The following is a 19,846-nucleotide window of genomic DNA, read 5'->3' on the forward strand; positions in this document are numbered from 1 at the left end:
TCATGCCTCTAGGTGTCACGCGTGTGGCTGCCAGAGTCTTGCAGTTCTGCAACAACTGAAGGGCCCCAGTAGGCATATCCCTGCTATAGAGTGTCACTTGACTGACAGCTCTGAGTCTGCAGGGGCAGCTGACATTCCATTCAAGATGGTGGCGCCCAGCAGCAGCGTTTTACAGGTAAAGAACATGCCTAAAATATGTTAAATGCACATATAATTTTATGGGAAGATTTTTGTGGATATAAGTGCCGGTGTCCTGTCGAGAACTGTCCCCCATCGGATAGGGTCTGCCCTATACTGCGCTTGCGCAGTACGGAGGACAAAGGAGACGCCGAAAGTCTCCAAAGATGAACAGCGGATCATCAGCTCTACACAGCGCCTGCGCACAGAGTCCAGGTTCAAGCCCCACCATCCAAGTGGACATACATCTAGAATATAAATATGCTGAGCTTAGCGAGGCCGTGCCCGAAGCGTGGCGAGGGGTTCTCTTACAAAGCGCCATCTTACAACATCAGGAGTGTGTGCCTAAATTTACTATTAGGTGCGCAGGCGCCGTGTAGAGCTGATAATCAGCTGTTCATCTTCCAAGACTTTCAGCGTCTCCTTTGTCCTCTGTATTATGCAAGCACTGCGCCTGTGCAGTATAGGGCGGACAATATCCGATGGGGGGGGGGCCTTTCTCGTCAGAACACCGGCAACAGGGTTTCTAAATCAAGAGTTATACTTCAACAAAATGAAAAATGCTCCAGCACCGCTTCTTGCACAATCCATTGAAAAAGACCATAAATGTGTTACACAACGGAATCCCATCGTACCTCCGCTCTCTCCTTTTTTCAGTTCCTCATCCTCTGGATTTGGGCATTCTTGAGATGAACTATCCTGTGGCTCAGATTTCTTCAGTAAAGCTGGGTCTATTTGTGCTTTTAAAAGTTCCAGAGTTTCTGCCAGCTCATTCCTGGTCCTGCAATGAAAAAAAAACATAAAATTTACCATTATTATGGTTTTGTTCTGCAACATCTGCGAGACAAATCTACCAGGATGCTAGCCAGGCACTTTTAGGGAACCGAATAAGTGCTTGGCTCCTTAAAAGCCCCTTGTGACAACAGAGGTGTTTTTTAGGCTTATTGTCTTTTTAGCTCCTGGGATACCAAAAGTGGAGTTTCAAAGAGGAACTAAAAAGTGTGTAGGCTGTACCTCAAAAAAAACAAAACAAAAAAAAAGTACAGCACAAAGGATCCTCCATCCGTATTGTCTATGGCAGGGATCTGCAATTAGCGGACCTCCAGCTGTTGCAAAACTACAAGTCCCATCATGCCTCTGGGTGTCATGTTTGTGACTGTCAGAGTCTTGCTATGCCTCATGGGAATTGTAGTTCTGCAACAGCTGGAGGTCCGCTAATTGCATATCCCTGGTCTATGGGCTCCCTGTAGCTGATCTTTTCCCCATTATGGACTTGCTTTGCCTCGTTTCATATTGAGGTTGATTTACTAAAACTGGAGAGAGTGCAAAATCTGGTGTAGCTGTGCATAGAATCCAATCAGCTTCCCGGTTTTATTGTCAAAGATTAAACAAGCTGAAGTTAGAAGCGGATTGGCTACCATGCACAGCTGCACCCGACTGAGGCAGGGCTTTGCTTTCTCATGTCAGAGCTGCCCTTCCAATGACTACTCATGTGATGACTGGAGGAGGAGTAAATGTGCCACCAAAAAGGGGTTTAGAAAGCACAAAATGAAGCAGAAACAGGTAGATCCCAATACTGCAGGTCCTCAGGTACACCTTCCACATCAGCAAGGAGAACAGTGAGCAGTAGTGACATCACCAAAATCTCCAAACCTAATGAGATTATCAGTAAGACGCAGCAATGCCTAATGCCGTGTACATCCGGCCGGACTTTGACAGCAAAGGGCCGACGGGAACGAATCCGTCGGACAATTCAACCGTGTGTGGGCTTCATCGGACCTTTGCCGTCGAAAATAATCAGACGGAATTTAGATTCAGAACATGTTTCAAATTTTTCCGACAGACTCGAGTCCGGTCGAAAAATCCAGTCTGTGTGCAAGTCCGACGGACGAAAACTGACGCTAGGGCAGCTATTGTCTACGAGCTTCCTTATTCTAGTCTGGTCGTACGCCACCACAGTAGAATCCGTCGGACTTTGGTGTGATCGTGTGTGGCCAAGTCCGTTCGGAAAGTCCTCCTGAACTCCGCTGAAAAGTCAGTCGGGGAGACCGTCGGACCTAGTCTGCCGGTAAGTCTGGTCGTGTCTGGTAGTGTACACGGCATTAGACCTCACACTGCAGATGTACAGATACAGTGGGGAAAATAATTATTTGATCCCCTGCATCTGCATATAAAACTAGCTGCGAGCTCGCCCACGTCACTCCCGGTGCCTCGGGTTGCCGCGTGTGTTTGTCACTGCAGCTCGTTTCTTATACGGCTGTTTGATACTTTCTTATTGCGAGTACCTTGATTTTATTTTTTACCCTTTTGACAATAAACATTTGGAAATACTACACTATCATGCATCCCTCTTTACAAAATCCCCCCCATGCCCCATTGCGAGGTTCATTGGATGTGGACACACCAAAGACAATAGGGGGACTCTGATTCCAGACTAGAGACACACACCAGAGGAGCCGGATACACCATACTGGGAGGCTGCCAAGAAAACACATTGAGATATAACCACATGCTGTTACCTTACATCGCTAAGCTAAGGTATGGGTAAATCTCTACATTACTCTGCACAGGAACCAGGAAGTCACCCGTCATCAGCACTTTATGCCAGAGGATTGTCACCAGCACCTTGTCATTTTATGCTGACACTGCTAATACACGGCCACTTATTTACTTTGCACCTTATATGGACACTACTTATCTTTTTTGCCTTCAACTATAAGAACATTTGCAGCATATACCTATATGAAGGAAACTTTTTTGTATGCTTTTATATGCCGTTTAGGATTTTACTTATTCCTTCAGGATTTATTGCAATTGTAGTGCACCTTCTTTTGAGTACCTTTTTTTTTTTCACTGCATTTGCACACCATGTGGACATATTTCCTATCACTGTTCTACGAAGAATAATCGGAGTGTTTGATACACTTTTATTGTTTTATCAGAAGAAATCGCAGGGCATGCAACATGTTTTTATACTGCCTAGGATTGGATATATATTGACCTTTGAACATTGCCTCTTTCAACCATGCAATCCATCATAACCACCTTCATATGGGGCGGCAAACGATCTCAACTTAAGAGCACAACTCTATGCGGGAATTAACAGCCTACTACAAGGCGATAATACTTGACCAAGCCAAAACCTGGTGGAACACTACACGACAAACCACATGGTTACAGATAGAACAAGCGGCACTCGCCTCCCACCCCAAACTGATCCTGTGCGCCCTTCTCCTGAAACATAATGAGACTCACTCATTTCTTGACACTATTAATGCCTTCTGGATATGGAAAACAACCATACAAGCCTCTAAGGGTATCCCATTATGCCTACTCAAACTTATACCACAGAAAGCCCTCCACAGCCTCACCCCTGACATCAATGTCACTGAGTGGATCATCATGGGCATCTTCATCAATCGGAAACATTTGCCAGGGTCCCACCCTCGTGTCATTCCAAAATCTTCAAGCCACCTTTCACATAGGTCTTAAGGACTTTTTCAAATATCTTAGGACACGCTCAATTCTCTCTAAGGTTCAATGGTCTGAAAGCCTGCTGTCATGGCGCGTATTAACATTTTTTTAACCTCAATGCACCCCACCAACGTGGAATCTGGTTCTGCTACAAGCTCCTCACCGAAAACTTGCCCTACATCCAAATCCCCCACGAGGCTCAAATGGGAACAATTACTATGACGCTCCTACACTACCCAGAAATGGCATCGCTCACTCCAAGTACCTCTGAAACACTGGGAAACAGTCCAAAAAATATATACCATAACTGGTACCTCACACTAACCAAACTTACCCGTATATACCCAACTGCAACCAATCATTGTTGGAGAAACTATGGATCCCCAGGCACCCCACTCCACATATGGTGGGGACTGCCCATTCCTAGCCAGGCTATGGTCTATTGCTCTCCAAACTCCTCCTCTCCATCATACCAGTTCCTGTATCCCTAACTCCACAAATGGTTCTATTGGGCCTTGACATGGAACTTTGGCCTCGGCCTTCATGCAGTTAACTCCCATGTTCTTATCGCTACACGCACCCTCCAGCTCGGAAATAACTGCTCTTCTGAATAGGGCTGAAACAACTAATCGATTATGAAATGAATCGATTACTATTTTCATAATCGATTAATCAGCCACTAACACAACAGGGTTAACCACTTCAGCCCCGGACCAATTTTCAGCCTAAGGACCAGAGGTCTTTTTACAATTTCGCACTGCACTGCTTTAACTGGTAATTGCGCGGTCATGCAAAGCTGTATCCAAACAAAATTTGCGTCCTTTTCTTCCCACAAATAGAGCTTTCTTTTGATGGTATTTGATTGCCTCTGCGATTTTTATTTTTTTGCGATATACCGTATTTATCGGGGTATAACACGCACCGGCGTATAACACGCACCCCAAGTTTAGGAGGGCATTTTATAAGGAAAAAAGTTTTAGGAGGGAAGTTTAAGGGAAAAAAATCTCAAATTTAAATGCCCGTCAATGCAGCCTTATCCGTGTGCATCTGCAGCCTTGTCCATAATTGCAGAATCAGTGTCATTTGCAGTTTGCCAGTGTCATTTCCAGCTCGCCCAGCGCAGTTTGCAGCCTTCCATGTTTAAATATCCGGCCGCCGAGACAGACCGAGCGAGCACCGCCGAAAAAGACCGAGCGGCGCCGAAAAAGACCGAGCCGTCTGCTCGTCTCCGCTCGTAGTCCCGCCTCCCTGCTGTTTCTGGAGCGCGCGCTGCCGAAAAAGACCGAGCCGACTCTACTGTGTATTCGGCTTGGCTCGGCTCGCAGTCCCACCCAGTATGGGCGGGACTGCAAGCCGAGCCGAGTACACAGTAGAGTCGGCTCGGTCTTTTTCGGCAGCGCGCGCTCCAGAAACAGCAGGGAGGCGGGACTACGAGCAGAGCCGAGCAGACGGCTTGGTCTTTTTCGGCGGCGCTCGGTCTTTTTGCCTCACAGACAGTGGGGATCGGCGTATAACACGCACCCACGACTTTGCCCCGATTTTAAGGGGGAAAAAAGTGTGTTATACGCCTATAAATACGGTAAATGGAAAAAAGAAAATTTTGAGAAAAAAATATATTTTCTATTTTTTGTTATAAGAAAAATCGAATAAACTCAATTTTAGTCATACATTTAGGGCAAAATTTATTCAGCCACGTCTTTAGTAAAAAAAAAATGTCAATAAGCGTATATTTATTGGTTTGCGCAAAAGTTATAGCGTCTACAAACTAGAGTACATTTTCTGGAATTTACACAGCTTTTAATTTACGACTGCCTATCTCATTTCTTGAGGTGCTAAAATGGTAGGGCAGTACAAACCCCCCCAAATGACCCCATTTTGGAAAGTAGACACCCCAAGGAAATTGCTGAGAGGCATGTTGAGCCCAGTGAATATTTTTTTTTTGTCCCAAGCGATTGAATGACACAAAAAAAAAAGTTTACAAAAAGTTGTCACTAAATGATATATTGCTCACACATGCCATAGTTATAAGTGGAATTGCACCCTAAAATATATTCTGCTGCTTCTCCTGAGTACGAGGATACCACATATGTGGGACTTTTTGGGAGCCTAGCCGCGTACGGCACCCCGAAAACCAATCACTGCCTTCAGGATTTCTAAGGGTGCAAATTTTTGATTTCACTCCTCACTACCTATCAGTTTCGAAGGCCATAAAATGCCAAAATTGCACAAAACCCCCCAAATGACCCCATTTTGGAAAGTAGACACCCCAAGCTATTTACTGAGAGGCATGTTGAGTCCATGAAATATTTGATATTTTGCCACAAGTTGCAGGAATATTACAATTTTTTTTTTTTTTTTGCACAAAGTTGTCACTAAATGATATATTGCTCACACATGCTATGGGCAGAAGTCAAATTACACCCCAAAATAAATTCTGCTACTTCTCCCGAGTACGGGGATACCACATGTGGGGGACTTTTTGGGAGCCTAGCCACGTACGGGACCCGAAAACCAAGCACTGCCTTCCGGATTTAAATATAAAACGCTACCAAAAAAAACTGTTAGCGATCGCAGGGATCAGGCCTGAGTCTGCGATCGCTGCAGTTATGCGTTTAGTGTTTTGTAAGTGACAGTGATCGATCGATACTGCACTTGGGTGGGCTGGGCGGAGGGGCACAACGCAGGTGCTAGCAGGTATCTGGGCTGATCCTGCTAACATTGCGTTTTTTTGGAACCCTAAACTGCTGGGGACACTAGTATAGATCTGATCAGATCAGATATTGATCTGTTCAGATTCTATACCACTACGGGAGGTTTATGCTTTGTGCGTGGGTGTTAGCGGTACTGGCACTAACCTAGCGCTGCCTGGGGCGACGCAGACCCTGACCCTAAAACCTAATTGATATCACCCGCCGGGTGATCAGGGGGTTAAACCTTTATTGGGTAATAAATGGAGGGTGCCCTGATGCTATAAAAAGCAAACTAACCAGAGTCACCCGTAACACTTATACGGTGATCACTGGTGAAAGGGTTAACTAGGGGCAATCAGGGGGTTCAAATTTTTATTAGGTAGTATATGGGGGTCCCTGGCGCTATACAAAAACCTGACGGGGAACCTAAATAACTAACTGGCTAACCAGTGTCACCAGTGACACTTATACTGTGATCGCTGGTGAAAGGGTTAACTAGGGGCAATCAGGGGGTTAAAACCATTATTGGGTAGTATATCGGGGTACCTAGCGCTATAAAAACCTGGCGGTGAACCTAAAAAAATAACTAGCTACCTAGCGACACTAATGCAGCGATCAGAAAAATGATCGCTTAGTGACACTGGCAAAAGGGGGTGAAAGGGTTAACTCTAGGGGCAATCAGGGGGTTAAACCTTTATTGGGGGGTGGTAGGGGGCTACCCTGGACCTAACACTAACTGCCCTGACAGTTTTTACTGTTACAACTGACACTGAATGCAGTGATCAGTAAATAAATGATCACTGCAATCAGTGACACTGTGACTGGGGGGGGAGGGGGGGGGGGGGGGGGTTGTGTACCTATGTGTGCTTATGTGTTAGTGTAGTGTTGGTGCACACTTACTTTCACTTCTCCTCGTAGTCCGGTCAATAAGACCGCCCCGAAGAGAATGACATCACTTCCTACCTGCCTGTGTTTACTATACACAGAGGGAGGAAGCTTCTCATTCGCCAGGAGCGATCGAGAGGGGATGGCCAGAAACCAACGGCCATCCCCTCATCCCGGATCGCTCCTGAAGCGAAACGGACCGCCGCATCCAGCGGGAGGGGGTCCGATCGTGCTTGTGCCTGTACATGCCATTGTGATGATGTACAATGGCATGCGGCGGTCCTTAAGTGGTTAAAAAAAATAAAAAATAAAAAACAAAATTAGCCCTTTATAGTACAAAAAGAGCAAATAATCGCTACTGTAAATATTACTTTCACAGTTCTACGGTAAAAAATAAAAATAAAAATGAACCCCTTACAGTAGTGATTATCTGCTTTTTTTGTACTGAAGGGCTCATTTTAGTCTTTTTAACCCCATTATGTTACTAAACATTACAAATGTTACTAATGTTCACATCTATACGTTTATTGGTGCTTTTTGCAGAAATGCACTACAGTTCATTTACTTGGTTTCCTATGGGCCTCATTCACATCGGACTTTTTAAAACGCAAAAGGGTGCTTTTTTGGTTCAATATACTTCAATGGAGAAGCTGCAGAAAAGCATGTAATGCGTTTTTGCAGAAATTTGTGTTTTTTTAACCACTTGCAAACCGGACCATTTTGCTGGCTTAAGACCAGACCACTTTTTGCGATTCGGCACTGCGTCGCTTTAACTGACAATTGCGCGGTCGTGCGACGTGGCTCCCAAACAAAATTGACGTCCTTTTTTTCCCACAAATAGAGCTTTCTTTTGGTGGTATTTGATCACCCCTGCGATTTTTATTTTTTGCGCTATAAACAAAAATAGAGCGACAATTTTGAAAAAAACGCATTATTTTTTACTTTTTGTTATAATAAATATCCCCCAAAAATATATAAAAAAACATTTTTTTCCCTCAGTTTAGGCCGATACGTATTCTTCTACATATTTTTGGTAAAAAAAAAAAATTGCAATAAGCGATTATTGATTGGTTTGCGCAAAAGTTATAGCGTTTACAAAATAGGGGATAGTTTTATAGCATTTTTATTAATAATTTTTTATTATTTTTTTTTTTTACTAGTAATGGCGGCGATCTGCGATTTTTATTGTGACTGCGACATTGTGGGGGACCCATCGGACATTTTTGACACATTTTTGGGACCATTGTCATTTATACAGTAATCACTGCTATATAAATGCAGTGATTCCTGTGTAAATGACACTGGCAGTGAAAGGGTTAACCAGTGGGTGGCAGTGTAGGGGTTAAGTGTTCCTAGGGGTGTGTTACTAACTGTGGGGGGGTTGGGCTTTCATTTAGTGTACACTGATCTCTGCTCCAATCACATGGAGCAGAGATCAGCGTCACTAGTTGCTAGGCAGAATGGAGAAATGTTTATATAGCATTTCCTCCATTCGGCCGCTCCGTGAGACGATCGCGGGGATGCCCGCGGCGATCGAGTCCGCGGGTCCCGCGACCGGACTCACGGGGGTCCCGACCAGCGCGGGAGCGCGCCGCCGACCAGCGCGGGAGCGCGCCGCCGGCGGCGCGCTCCCGATGGCAGGGCGGCATCGAATATTGGACGTACCTGTACGCCAATATGCCTGCCCGTGCCATTCTGTCGACGTACATCGTCGTGCGCTGGTCGGGAAGTGGTTAAAGCGGGAGTCCACCGGGACTCCGCGTTTTTTTTTTTTTTTTTAAAAGCCAGCAGCTACAAATACTGCAGCTGCTGACTTTTAAAATAGTGACACTTACCTGTCCAGCGCGCCCGCGATGTCGGCACCCGAAGCCGATCGCTAGGTCGTCTGTCGGGTCCTGCCGCCGCCATCTTGGGTATGGGAATCAGGAAATGGAGCCTTTCGGCTTCATTTCCCGGTTCCCTACTGCGCATGCCCGAGCCGCGTGGCGCAATCCGGACGGTCCCCGCCGCCTCTGGGAACTGTGTGTTTCCCAACAGGCAGCGGGGCACTTGCGCAAAGGGGCGGGCAGTTGCGGAAAGGGGCGTAATCTACGCCCCTTTCCGCAGACAGCTATCCCGGAAGTGGGTGCATTTACCTGGATTATCCAGGTAACTGCACCCCCCTCCCCCCTGAAAGGTGCCAATTGTGGCGCCGGGGGGGGGGGGATTCCCATGAGCGGAGGTCCATTTTAGGGTGGACCTCCGCTTTAATATGCCCAAAAAAAAAAAATGCAAAAAGCACAAATTGCAGCAACAATCAAAAAGCACTGCAGAAACAGATCAAAAGCAAACTGCAGAGGTGTGCACTGAGCCTTACGCTGGCCACAAAGATCAATTTTCAGATGAAAAATCTTTGTACATTCGCTGAATGAAAGAATTTTGTTTGAAATTTTCACTTGTTTTTAACATTCTGTTTTTAAAATGAATGTAATTTCTGAATGAAAACCACAAACACTGTCTGAAAACTCCTTTGACCAAGAAGTTTTCCATTTCCAAATTTCCCCGTCACTGTGGTTGAAAATAAACGTCAATTTGTCTCACTTTTTTGTTTTTAAGGTTATTAAAACGAAACAATAAATCGGCCAACTAATCGATTATGAAAATAATCGTTAGTTGCAGCCCCACTTCTGAATAACCACTGCCTGATGGAATTCATGAACGCCAAAGCCCACCTACAAATTCCTAGACTCCAAGCAAACTGGGACCGTTGGGGCTCAAACACCCAAAATGCACACCTCCCATAAATGAGCTCCAACACAACTGACACCCTTACGCTGCAAGCACCCGAGTGATGTAACTTTGTTCACATATTTTGCTCCTATCAGTTAGCACAATGTTTACCGCTGTTACTTGCTAAAGCTCACAGATGTACTACGCTATATCCCGAAACCCTATGTAGGCCTTACACTGTTATGCCAACTTGTTTACTACCCTGTATATTCATATGTTGTATTAGGCCCCTTCAACACATGCGGACCATATGTCCGTATTTCATCCATCCATTTGCGGATGAAATACGGACATACATGCATTCCTATGGGATAGCGGGTGTCAATGGATGAACATCCGCAGGACACCCGATATCGTCCATCTCCGCAATGATCCGATTCTGCAGACGGAGAAAAATCCTATTTTTCTGTCCGTCTGCAGAGCGGATCGGATGAACACAGACAGTCCCGTGTTCATCAGATCTCCCATAGAGGAGAGCGGAGAGCTGACGGGGCGGTCCCTGCACAGTGTGCCGGGTCGCCCCATCATCTGCCGGCTCAGCGGGGATCAACGGAGCGATTCCCCGCTGAGCAAGCGGATCATCACGGGGCGGATCATTATGGATCTGTCCCGTGTGAAAGGGGCCTTACTGTTGGCTTTTAACCTTCTCAATATGTATACTCACAATAAACTTGAGTGTCAAGAGAAAATGAAGGGCCTATCATTTTATTTATTTTTTTTATTTTTTTTTTTTTATTTCTTTTAAGTGTGCCATCTTAAAAAATCTGCAGGGGATCAAATATTTTCCCCACAGTATGAAGCTGTGGGCATATGCAGTATATTGCTATTTTTTTGTAGAAATTTAAAACAAAAGATTATTAGGGTCCTGAATAGTACGCTAAAAGTCTGGTTTAGGGGACCCTCGAAAGCACATTGCCTCCCACCCACCCCTCCTCAACTCCACTGTAGAAATTTGGCATTTAGTTTTTTATTTTGTTTTTGTAGAAAAGACGTGAAGATTTCCAATTGGTCTCTATGGGTTACAGAATTTGGACAAATCATTGCACTTTAGACTACATTACTGGATAGGCACAGCGATACAATGAAGGACCCCCCCCCCCCCCCCACACACACACACACACACACACAGCCAACCTGACTATGCATTTCCACGTAGACCCGTCCTGGTCATCCTGTTCTTCTATGTAAATTCGGACATTGTGGTCCTGATCCAGTTGGTACCAGTACATTAAGCCATCTTTATCTCTTCCGATTGGTTGGATGCGCATCAAATCGGCATCCTCTTCATTAATGGCATTCTTAAACTTCAGATTGTCATCAAACTGACACTCACACAAGTGCTGCAAAAAAACAAAAACAAACGAAAAACACAAAAAAATTCAAATCTTTCATACTTAAAATGACCAGCTGCATGAGAACTGCAAAATAGATAGCAGCTGTAGTGTCGATTTGTATGGTTTAAGCTAAAGACCAGAGGGGAAAAAAAATATAAAAAAAATAGACAGCGCTCTGTTCCTCCTCGGAGCTTGGCGTCCAAACCCCTTTGAAGCTTACACCGGCTAAATTACTAAAAGTACAAAATAGTGCAGCGCTACATTAAGAAAAGTTCATAAATAAAAAGCACACAAGATTCCAGATAAAGCGAAGATGTGCCTTTAACCACTTAAGCCCCGGACCATTTGGCTGGCCAAAGACCAGACCACTTTTTGCAATTCGGCACTGCGTCGCTTTAACTGACAATTGCGCCGTTGTGCTACCAAACAAAATTGACATCCTTTTTTTCCCACAAAAAGAGCTTTCTTTTGGTGGTATTTGATCACCTCTGCGGTTTTTATTTTTTGCACTATAAACAAAAGAGCGACAATTTTAAAGAAAAAAAAAAGCATTATTTTTAAAATTTTTGCTATAAGAAATAGACCTCAAAAATATATAAAAAAAATTTTTCCCCTCAGTTTAGGCCAATAAGTATTCTTCTACATATTTTTGGTAAAAAGAAAAAAAAAAAAAAATAAATAAATCACAATAAGCGTTTTTTTTTTATTATTATTTTTTTTACTAGTAATGGCGCCGATCAGCGATTTTTATCGTGACTGCGACATTATGATGGACGCGTCGGACAATTTTGACACATTTTTGGAATCATTGGCATTAATACAGCGATCGGTACGATTAAAATTGCATTGATTACTGTAAAAATGTCACTGGCGGTGAAGGGGTTAACACTAGGGGGCAGGGGAGGGAAACAATTATTGTGCTTTCCCTATAGGCTAATTACTACCTCCCTCCCCAAAGTGACAGTGCTTACACCTGGGGATTGACTGCTCAAGTCTGAGCACAGCATCATGGGAGGAATCACGTGTGCTCCTATACCCAAGTACTGTGTATTCCCTGAAGGGAGGGAGAAAAAAAAAAAAGAAGAGCGAGAGAGAGAGCGAGAGAGAGAGCGAGAGAGAGCGAGAGAGAGCGAGAGAAAAAAAAAAAAAGCGAGGAAAAAAAAAAAAAGGAACGAGCGCGAAAGAGAGCGCGAGGGGAGGGGGGGAGACGAAGAGCGCGAGGGGAGGGGGGGGGAGACGAACAGCGCGAGGGGAGGGGGGGGGAGACGAAGAGCGCGAGGGGGGGGGGGGAGACGAAGAGCGCGAGGGGGGGGGGGAGACGAAGAGCGCGAGGGGGGGGGGGGGAGACGAAGAGCGCGAGGGGAGGGGGGGGGGAGACGAAGAGCGCGAGGGGAGGGGGGGGGGAGACGAAGAGCGCGAGGGGAGGGGGGGGGAGACGAAGAGCGCGAGGGGAGGGGGGGGGGAGACGAAGAGCGCGAGGGGGGGGGGGGAGACGAAGAGCGCGAGGGGAGGGGGGGGAGACGAAGAGCGCGAGGGGAGGGGGGAGACGAAGAGCGCGAGGGGAGGGGAGACGAAGAGCGCGAGGGGAGGGGGAGACGAAGAGCGCGAGGGGAGGGGGGGAGACGAAGAGCGCGAGGGGAGGGGGGGAGACGAAGAGCGCGAGGGGAGGGGGGGGAGACGAAGAGCGCGAGGGGAGGGGGGGGGGAGACGAAGAGCGCGAGGGGAGGGGGGGGAAGACGAAGAGCGCGAGGGGAGGGGGGGGGGGGGAAGACGAGGAGCGCGAGGGAGGGGGGGGAAGACGAGGAGCGCGAGGGGAGGGGGGGGGAAGACGAGGAGCGCGAGGGGAGGGGGGGGAGACGAAGAGCGCGAGGGGAGGGGGGGGAGACGAAAGAGCGCGAGGGGAGGGGGGGGAGATGAAGAGCGCGAGGGGAGGGGGGGAGACGAAGAGCGCGAGGGGAGGGGGGGGGGAGACGAGGAGCGCGAGGGGAGGGGGGGGGGAGACGAGGAGCGCGAGGGGAGGGGGGGAGACGAGGAGCGCGAGGGGAGGGGGGGGGAGACGAGGAGCGCGAGGGGAGGGGGGGAGACGAGGAGCGCGAGGGGAGGGGGGGGAGACGAGGAGCGCGAGGGGAGGGGGGGGAGACGAGGAGTGCGAGGGGAGGGGGGGGAGACGAGGAGCGCGAGGGGAGGGGGGGGAGACGAGGAGCGCGAGGGGAGGGGGGGGGGAACGAGGAGCGCGAGGGGAGGAGGGGGGGAGACGAGGAGCGCGAGGGGAGGGGGGGGGGGGAGACGAGGAGCGCGAGGGGAGGGGGGGGGAGACGAGGAGAGACGAGGAGCGCGAGGGGAGGGGGGGAGGGACGAGGAGCGCGAGGGGAGGGGGGGAGGGACGAGGAGCGCGAGGGGAGGGGGGGAGGGACGAGGAGCGCGAGGGGAGGGGGGGAGACGAGGAGCGCGAGGGGAGGGGGGAGACGAGGAGCGCGAGGGGGGGGGGGAGACGAGGAGCGCGAGGGGGGGGGGGGAGAGCTGTATGCTGGTCGCCATTAAACCTGCAATTTTATATGTATTCTCATTACAAGTCCTGTACACGCTCGGTGTCAATGTTCTGCATTATTGGCTTCTTCTTTGAGAACACCCAACTATACACATTGCATGTACAGTGCCTTGAAAAAGTATTCATCACCCCTTGACATTTTCCATATTCTCTCATGTTACAATCAAATGTATTTTGGGATTTTATATGATAGACACAATGTGGCACATAATTGTGAAGTGGAAGGAAAAATGTTTTTCACCATTTTTTACAAATAAATGTGAAAAGTGTGGTGTACATTTGTATTCAGGCCCCCTTTACTCTGATGCCCCCAACTAAAATCTAGTGGAACCAATTGCCTTCAGAAGTCACCTAATTAGTAAATAGAATAAAAGAGGGAGCCGCCCTGGGACTTTAAAGGGGTTGTAAAGTAAAATTTTTTATTTTTTTAAAATAACAAACATGTCATACTTACCTCCACTGTGCAGCTCGTTTTGCACAGAGTGGCCCCGAACCTGCTCTTCTGGGGTCCCTCGGCGGCTGTCTCAGCTTCCTCCCGCAGGTGCTTCTCACGATAATGCGAGCTCCCTCGCATTGGTGAGAAGCACTGTGGGCGCGCTCCCGTGATACAGCCGGCGGCTATAGCCGCTCGCTGTATCACAAGGGCCCGCCCCCCGGCGCGCTGCGTCATTGGATGTGATTGACAGCAGCGCGAGCCAATGGCTGCGCTGCTTTCAATCCATCCACTCCAGCCAATCAGCGGCCAGGCTGAGCGGCGAAGAGGACGGCGGGGGCGAGCGCGGGATTTTCGAGGGGTCAGGTAAGTAAAACGGGGGGACTGGGGGCGCCGGCAGTGTGAGATGTTTTTTCACCTTAATGCATAGAATGCATTAAGGTGAAAAAACATTTACCTTTACAACCCCTTTAAATGAGGTGGTCACAGTTAGCCACTAACAAGAGTAATAACAGTATAAAATGTTTATAAAATGAATGTACATACATGGATGATATAGGATATTCGCTCAGCCAATGGATCTGCACATAATGAAGAGAATAAATAAAATTGATACAAACATTATACAATGCAGTATATACAAAATATACAAATGCATCATTGGTAAGTATTGGGCTGTTTTGCTCGGGCCCATTCTGCCACTGTGACATCTTTTTGTCTATTTAGATACATCTCATCGGCATCCACCCCTGATGAGTGAGCAATCGGGTTTTCTGATGCGTGCATTTGTAGATTTTGTGTATACTGCATTGTATAATGTTTGTATCAACTTTATTTATTCTCTTCATTATGTGCAAATCCATTGGCTGAGTGAATATGCTATATCATCCATGTACATTTTAATAAACATTTATACTGTAAATACTCTTGTTACTCATGGATGGAGGTGTATCACTGGTGACTGCACACCTTTTATTTTATTTTGCTTTAATTAGTAAATAGAGTCTTTGTGTAATTTAATCTCAGTATAAATACAGCTGTTCTGTGAAGCCCTCAGAGGTTTTTTTAGAGAACCTTAGTGAACAAACAGCATCATGAAGGCCAAGGAACACACCAGACAGGTCACAGATAAAGTTGTGGAGAAGTATACAGCAGGGTTAGGTTATAAAAAAAAAATATATCCCAAGCTTTGAACATCTCACAGAGCTCTGTTCAATCCATCATCCGAAAATGGAAAGAGTATGGCACAACTGCAAACCTACCAAGACATGGCCGTCCACCTAAACTGACCGGCCGGGCAAGGAGAGCATTAATCAGCAGCCAAGGCCCATGGTAACTCTGGAGGAGCTGCAGAGATCCACAGCTCAGGTGGGAGGATCTGTCCACAGGACAACTATTAGTCGTGCTCTCCACAAATCTGACCTCCATGGAAGAGTGGCAAGAAAAAAAGACATTGTTGAAAGAAAGCCATAAGAAGTCGTTTGCAGTTTGTGAGAAGCCATGTGGGGGACACAGCAAACATGGTGAAGAAGGGGCTCTGGTCAGATGAGACCAAAATTGAACTTTTTGGCCTAAAAGCAAAACACACTGCGTGGTGGAAAACTAACACTGAACATCACCCTGAAACATCCCCACTGTGAAACATGGTGGTGACAGCATCAGGTTGTGGGGATACTTTTCTTCAGCAGGGACAGGGAAGCTGGTCAGAATGGGAAGATGGATGGAGCCAAATAAAGGGCAATCTTAGAAAAAAAACCTTTTGGATTCTGCAAAAGACTTGAGACTGGGGCGGAGGTTCACCTTCCAGCAGGACAGCGACCCGAAACATACAGCCAGAGCTACAATGGAATGATTTAGATCAAAGCATATTCATGTGTTAGAATGGCCCAGTCACAGTCCAGACCTAAATCACATTGAGAATCTGTGGCAAGACTTGAAAATTGCTGATCACAAACGCTCTCCATCCAATCTGACAGAGCTTGAGATATTTTGCAAAGAAAAATGGGCAAAAATGTCCCTCTCTAGATGTGCAAAGCTGGTAGAGACATCCCCAAAAAGACTTACAGCTGTAATTGTAGTGAAAGGAGGTTCTATAAAGTATTGACTCCGGGGGCCGCCATATAAATGCCCCCCACACTTTAAACATATTTGTCAAAAATGCTGAAATCCATTTATCATTTTCCTTCCACTTCACAATTATGTGCCACTTTGTGTCGGTCTATCACATAAAATCCCAATAAAATAAATTTACCGTATATACTCGAGTATAAGCCGAGATTTTCAGCCTCTTTTTTGAGGCTGAAAGTGCCCCCCTCGGCTTATACTCGAGTCACCGCTGTCTGACTGCTCGATCAGCGTATCGAGCAGACAGACGGCGGACATTAAAATTCAAAAGCCGCGCCTCCTTCTCCGCCTCCGCCTGTGATAGGCGGAACACTGAATTTCCCAGCAGTCAGTGTTCCGCCTATCACGGACATCCGCTCATTCTCATACTACGGACGAGGATGAGAGGATGTCCGTGATAGGCGGAACACAGGCTGCTGGGAAATTGAGTGTTCCGCCTATCACAGGCGGAGGCGGAGGCGCGGCTTTTGAATTGTAGAATGGCCGCCGAGAAGAGCGGCGATCCTGGAGCGGCGATCCATCGGCACGACACGGGACGGAGGAGGCACGGGACGGAGGAGGCACGGGACGGAGGAGGCTCGGGACGGAGGCTCGGGACACAGGTAGGCTGGACACACACACACAAGGCTGCACGGACACACACACAGGGATGGATGGATGGATGGACACACACACACACACACACACACACACACACACACACACACACAGGGATGGATGGATGGATACACACACACACACACAGGGATGGATGGATGGATGGATGGACACACACACACACAGGGATGGATGGATGGATGGATACACACACACACACACACAGGGATGGATGGATGGATACACACACACACACACACACACACACACACACACACACAGGGATGGATGGATGGATGGATACACACACAGGGATGGATGGACGGACACACACACAGGGATGGATGGACGGACACACACACAGGGATGGATGGACGGACACACACACAGGGATGGATGGACGGACACACACACAGGGATGGATGGACGGACACACACACAGGGATGGATGGACGGACACACACACAGGGATGGACGGACACACAGGGATGGACAGCCATGTCTCACCCTCGGCTTATACACGAGTCAATAAGTTTTCCAGTTTTTTGGGGGTAAATTGGGGGCCTCGGCTTATATTCGGGTCGGCCTATACTCGAGTATATACGGTATGTTTTTGGATGTAACATGACAAAATGTGGAAAGCTTCAAGGGGTATGAATACTTTTTCAAAGGCACTGTGTATACATTTATATTCCTGACAACACTTAGAAAGGAAGTATCTTCATAAAGAAATGACTGTGGGGTCGATTTACCAAAACTGGAGAAGGCAAAATCTGGTGCAACTCTGCATGGCAGCCAATCAGCTTCTAAGCTTGTTCAATTCAGCTTTGACAAAAAAAAAAAAAAAGACAATCGGAAGCCGCTTGGTCGATATGCACAGCTACACCAGATTCTGCATTCTTCAGTTTTAGTAAACCAACCCCAGTATATTTCCATTAACTACAGCGGAGGTCAGATACCTGGCTGTACTGTCTGGCAGTACAACTCCTTTGGCTGGTAATACTAGAACATTAAAATTAACATAATGTTTTTCAACTGCATCTTACCTTCAGCAGACCCACTTTACACTCCACACTCATCTCCAGGTAGCCTTTCTTCTCCATCTCCCAGGCCCAGGTACTGTTATAGTCCTGACAGATCTGGAATTATGAAGAGAAAATAAAAAAGAGTTACCATGAAACGTACTTCTTTGAAAAGCCGCTCAATTTGTAGAATATGGCCGGCGCTACATCCGCCCCTTAGACATAACAACACTAAAAACATTGCACTATTTTATCCAGCGTGCGATTTTAGGTATTGCATCCGATTAACCACTTGAAGACCGAGGCCTTTTCTGGCGCTTTTTTGTTTACAAGTAAAAAAAAAAAAAAATCATCAGTATTTTAACTGGGTCCCGACCAGCTCACGCCAATGTACGTTGGTAGAATGGCACGGGCAGGCAAATGGGCGTACCCGTGCGTCCCTTTTAATTTGACGCCCTGCCACTGCACTCGCGTGCTGGTCGGGACCCCCGTGAGTCCGGTTGAGGATCCCGCTGACTCTATCCTGTGGGGATACCCGCGATCGTCTCACAGGGCGGCTGAACAAGGAAATGCCGTTGTAAACAGCATCTCCCCGTTCTGCCTAGCAACTAGTGACGCTTATCTCTGCTCCATGTGATTGGAGCAGAGATCAGTGTTCACTAAATTAAAGCCCAGCCCCCCAACAGTTAGTAACACCCCCCTAGGAACACTTAACCTCTACACTGCCACCGTCATTTACACAGGAATCACTGCATTTATATAGCAGTGATTGCTGTATAAATGACAATGGTCCAAAAATGTGTCAAAAATGTCTGATGTGTCCGCCACAATGTCGCAGTCACAAAAAAAATATTTAAAATCGCTGATCGCCGCCATTACTAGTAAAAAAAAAAAAAAAAAAAAAAAAAAATTTATAAAAATACCATAAAACTAACCCATTTTGTAAACGCTATAACTTTTGCGCAAACCAATCGCTTATTGCGATTTTTTACCAAAAATATGTAGAAGAATACGTATCGGCCTAAACTGAGGGGAAGAAAATTTTTATATATATATTTTTGGGGGATATTATAACAAAGTAAAAAATAACGCGTTTTTTTTTTTTTTTCAAAATTGTCACTTTTTTGTTTATAGTGGTCTTTGACCAGCAAAATGGTCCGGGGCTGAAGTGATTAATAAATAATATTAGAGACCTTATAGATTAAAATGGTGTTCATTGCAATTTTTTTTTATTTCACAGGGTATTTGCACAGTAGTTTTTCAAAATGCAATTTTTGGGAGAGAAAAAAAAATAAACTTTCATCAATTTATTTTATTTTTATTTTATTTCCATAAAAAAATAAAAAACACACAATATATACCCAATTTTTTGGTTAAATATAAAAGACGTTACTCTGAGCAAATAGATACCCCAACATGTCCCACTTTAACCACTTGCCTACTGGGCACTTACATTTCTCAAGGTCTCAAGACCCTAACAAGCCAGGAAAGTATAAAATACCCCCCCCCCCCCCCAAATGACCCCCTTTTTTGGACAGTAGACAGTCCAGGGTATTTAGTAAGAGGCATGGTGAGGTTTTTTTTTAAGTTGAATTTTTTTTTAACACAACTTTTAGCAAAGTTAAGAATATATATATTATTTCTCACACAACGCATATTTACAACTACACCCCAAAATATATTCTGCTCCTTCTCCCGAGTATGGCGATACTACATGTGTAAGGCTTACACAGCCTGGCCACATACAGAGGCCCAACATCCAAGATCCAACACCCATCATGTGTTCTAGGGAC

At 46.4% G+C, this 19,846-nt stretch overlaps 1 protein-coding gene across 1 annotated transcript in view; it reads right to left on the reverse strand.

Annotated features, from left to right (window-relative positions):
• The window catches only part of RSF1 (remodeling and spacing factor 1), an 89,344-nt gene that overhangs the window by 49,214 nt on the left and 20,284 nt on the right, over positions 1-19,846 (reverse strand). Inside the window, exons 3-5 of the mRNA XM_077451369.1 lie at positions 18,078-18,170; positions 11,130-11,335; positions 813-958 (exon numbers count right to left, since the gene is read on the reverse strand). Coding sequence (XP_077307495.1) covers positions 813-958; positions 11,130-11,335; positions 18,078-18,170 — 445 coding nt within the window. The remainder of the gene's footprint in view (positions 1-812; positions 959-11,129; positions 11,336-18,077; positions 18,171-19,846) is intronic.

The sequence above is a fragment of the Lithobates pipiens genome, unplaced genomic scaffold, assembly GCF_037356315.1.
Source record: "Lithobates pipiens isolate NorthernLeopardFrog02 unplaced genomic scaffold, aLitPip1_a1.2 Scaffold_23, whole genome shotgun sequence".
Lineage (NCBI taxonomy): Eukaryota > Metazoa > Chordata > Amphibia > Anura > Ranidae > Lithobates > Lithobates pipiens.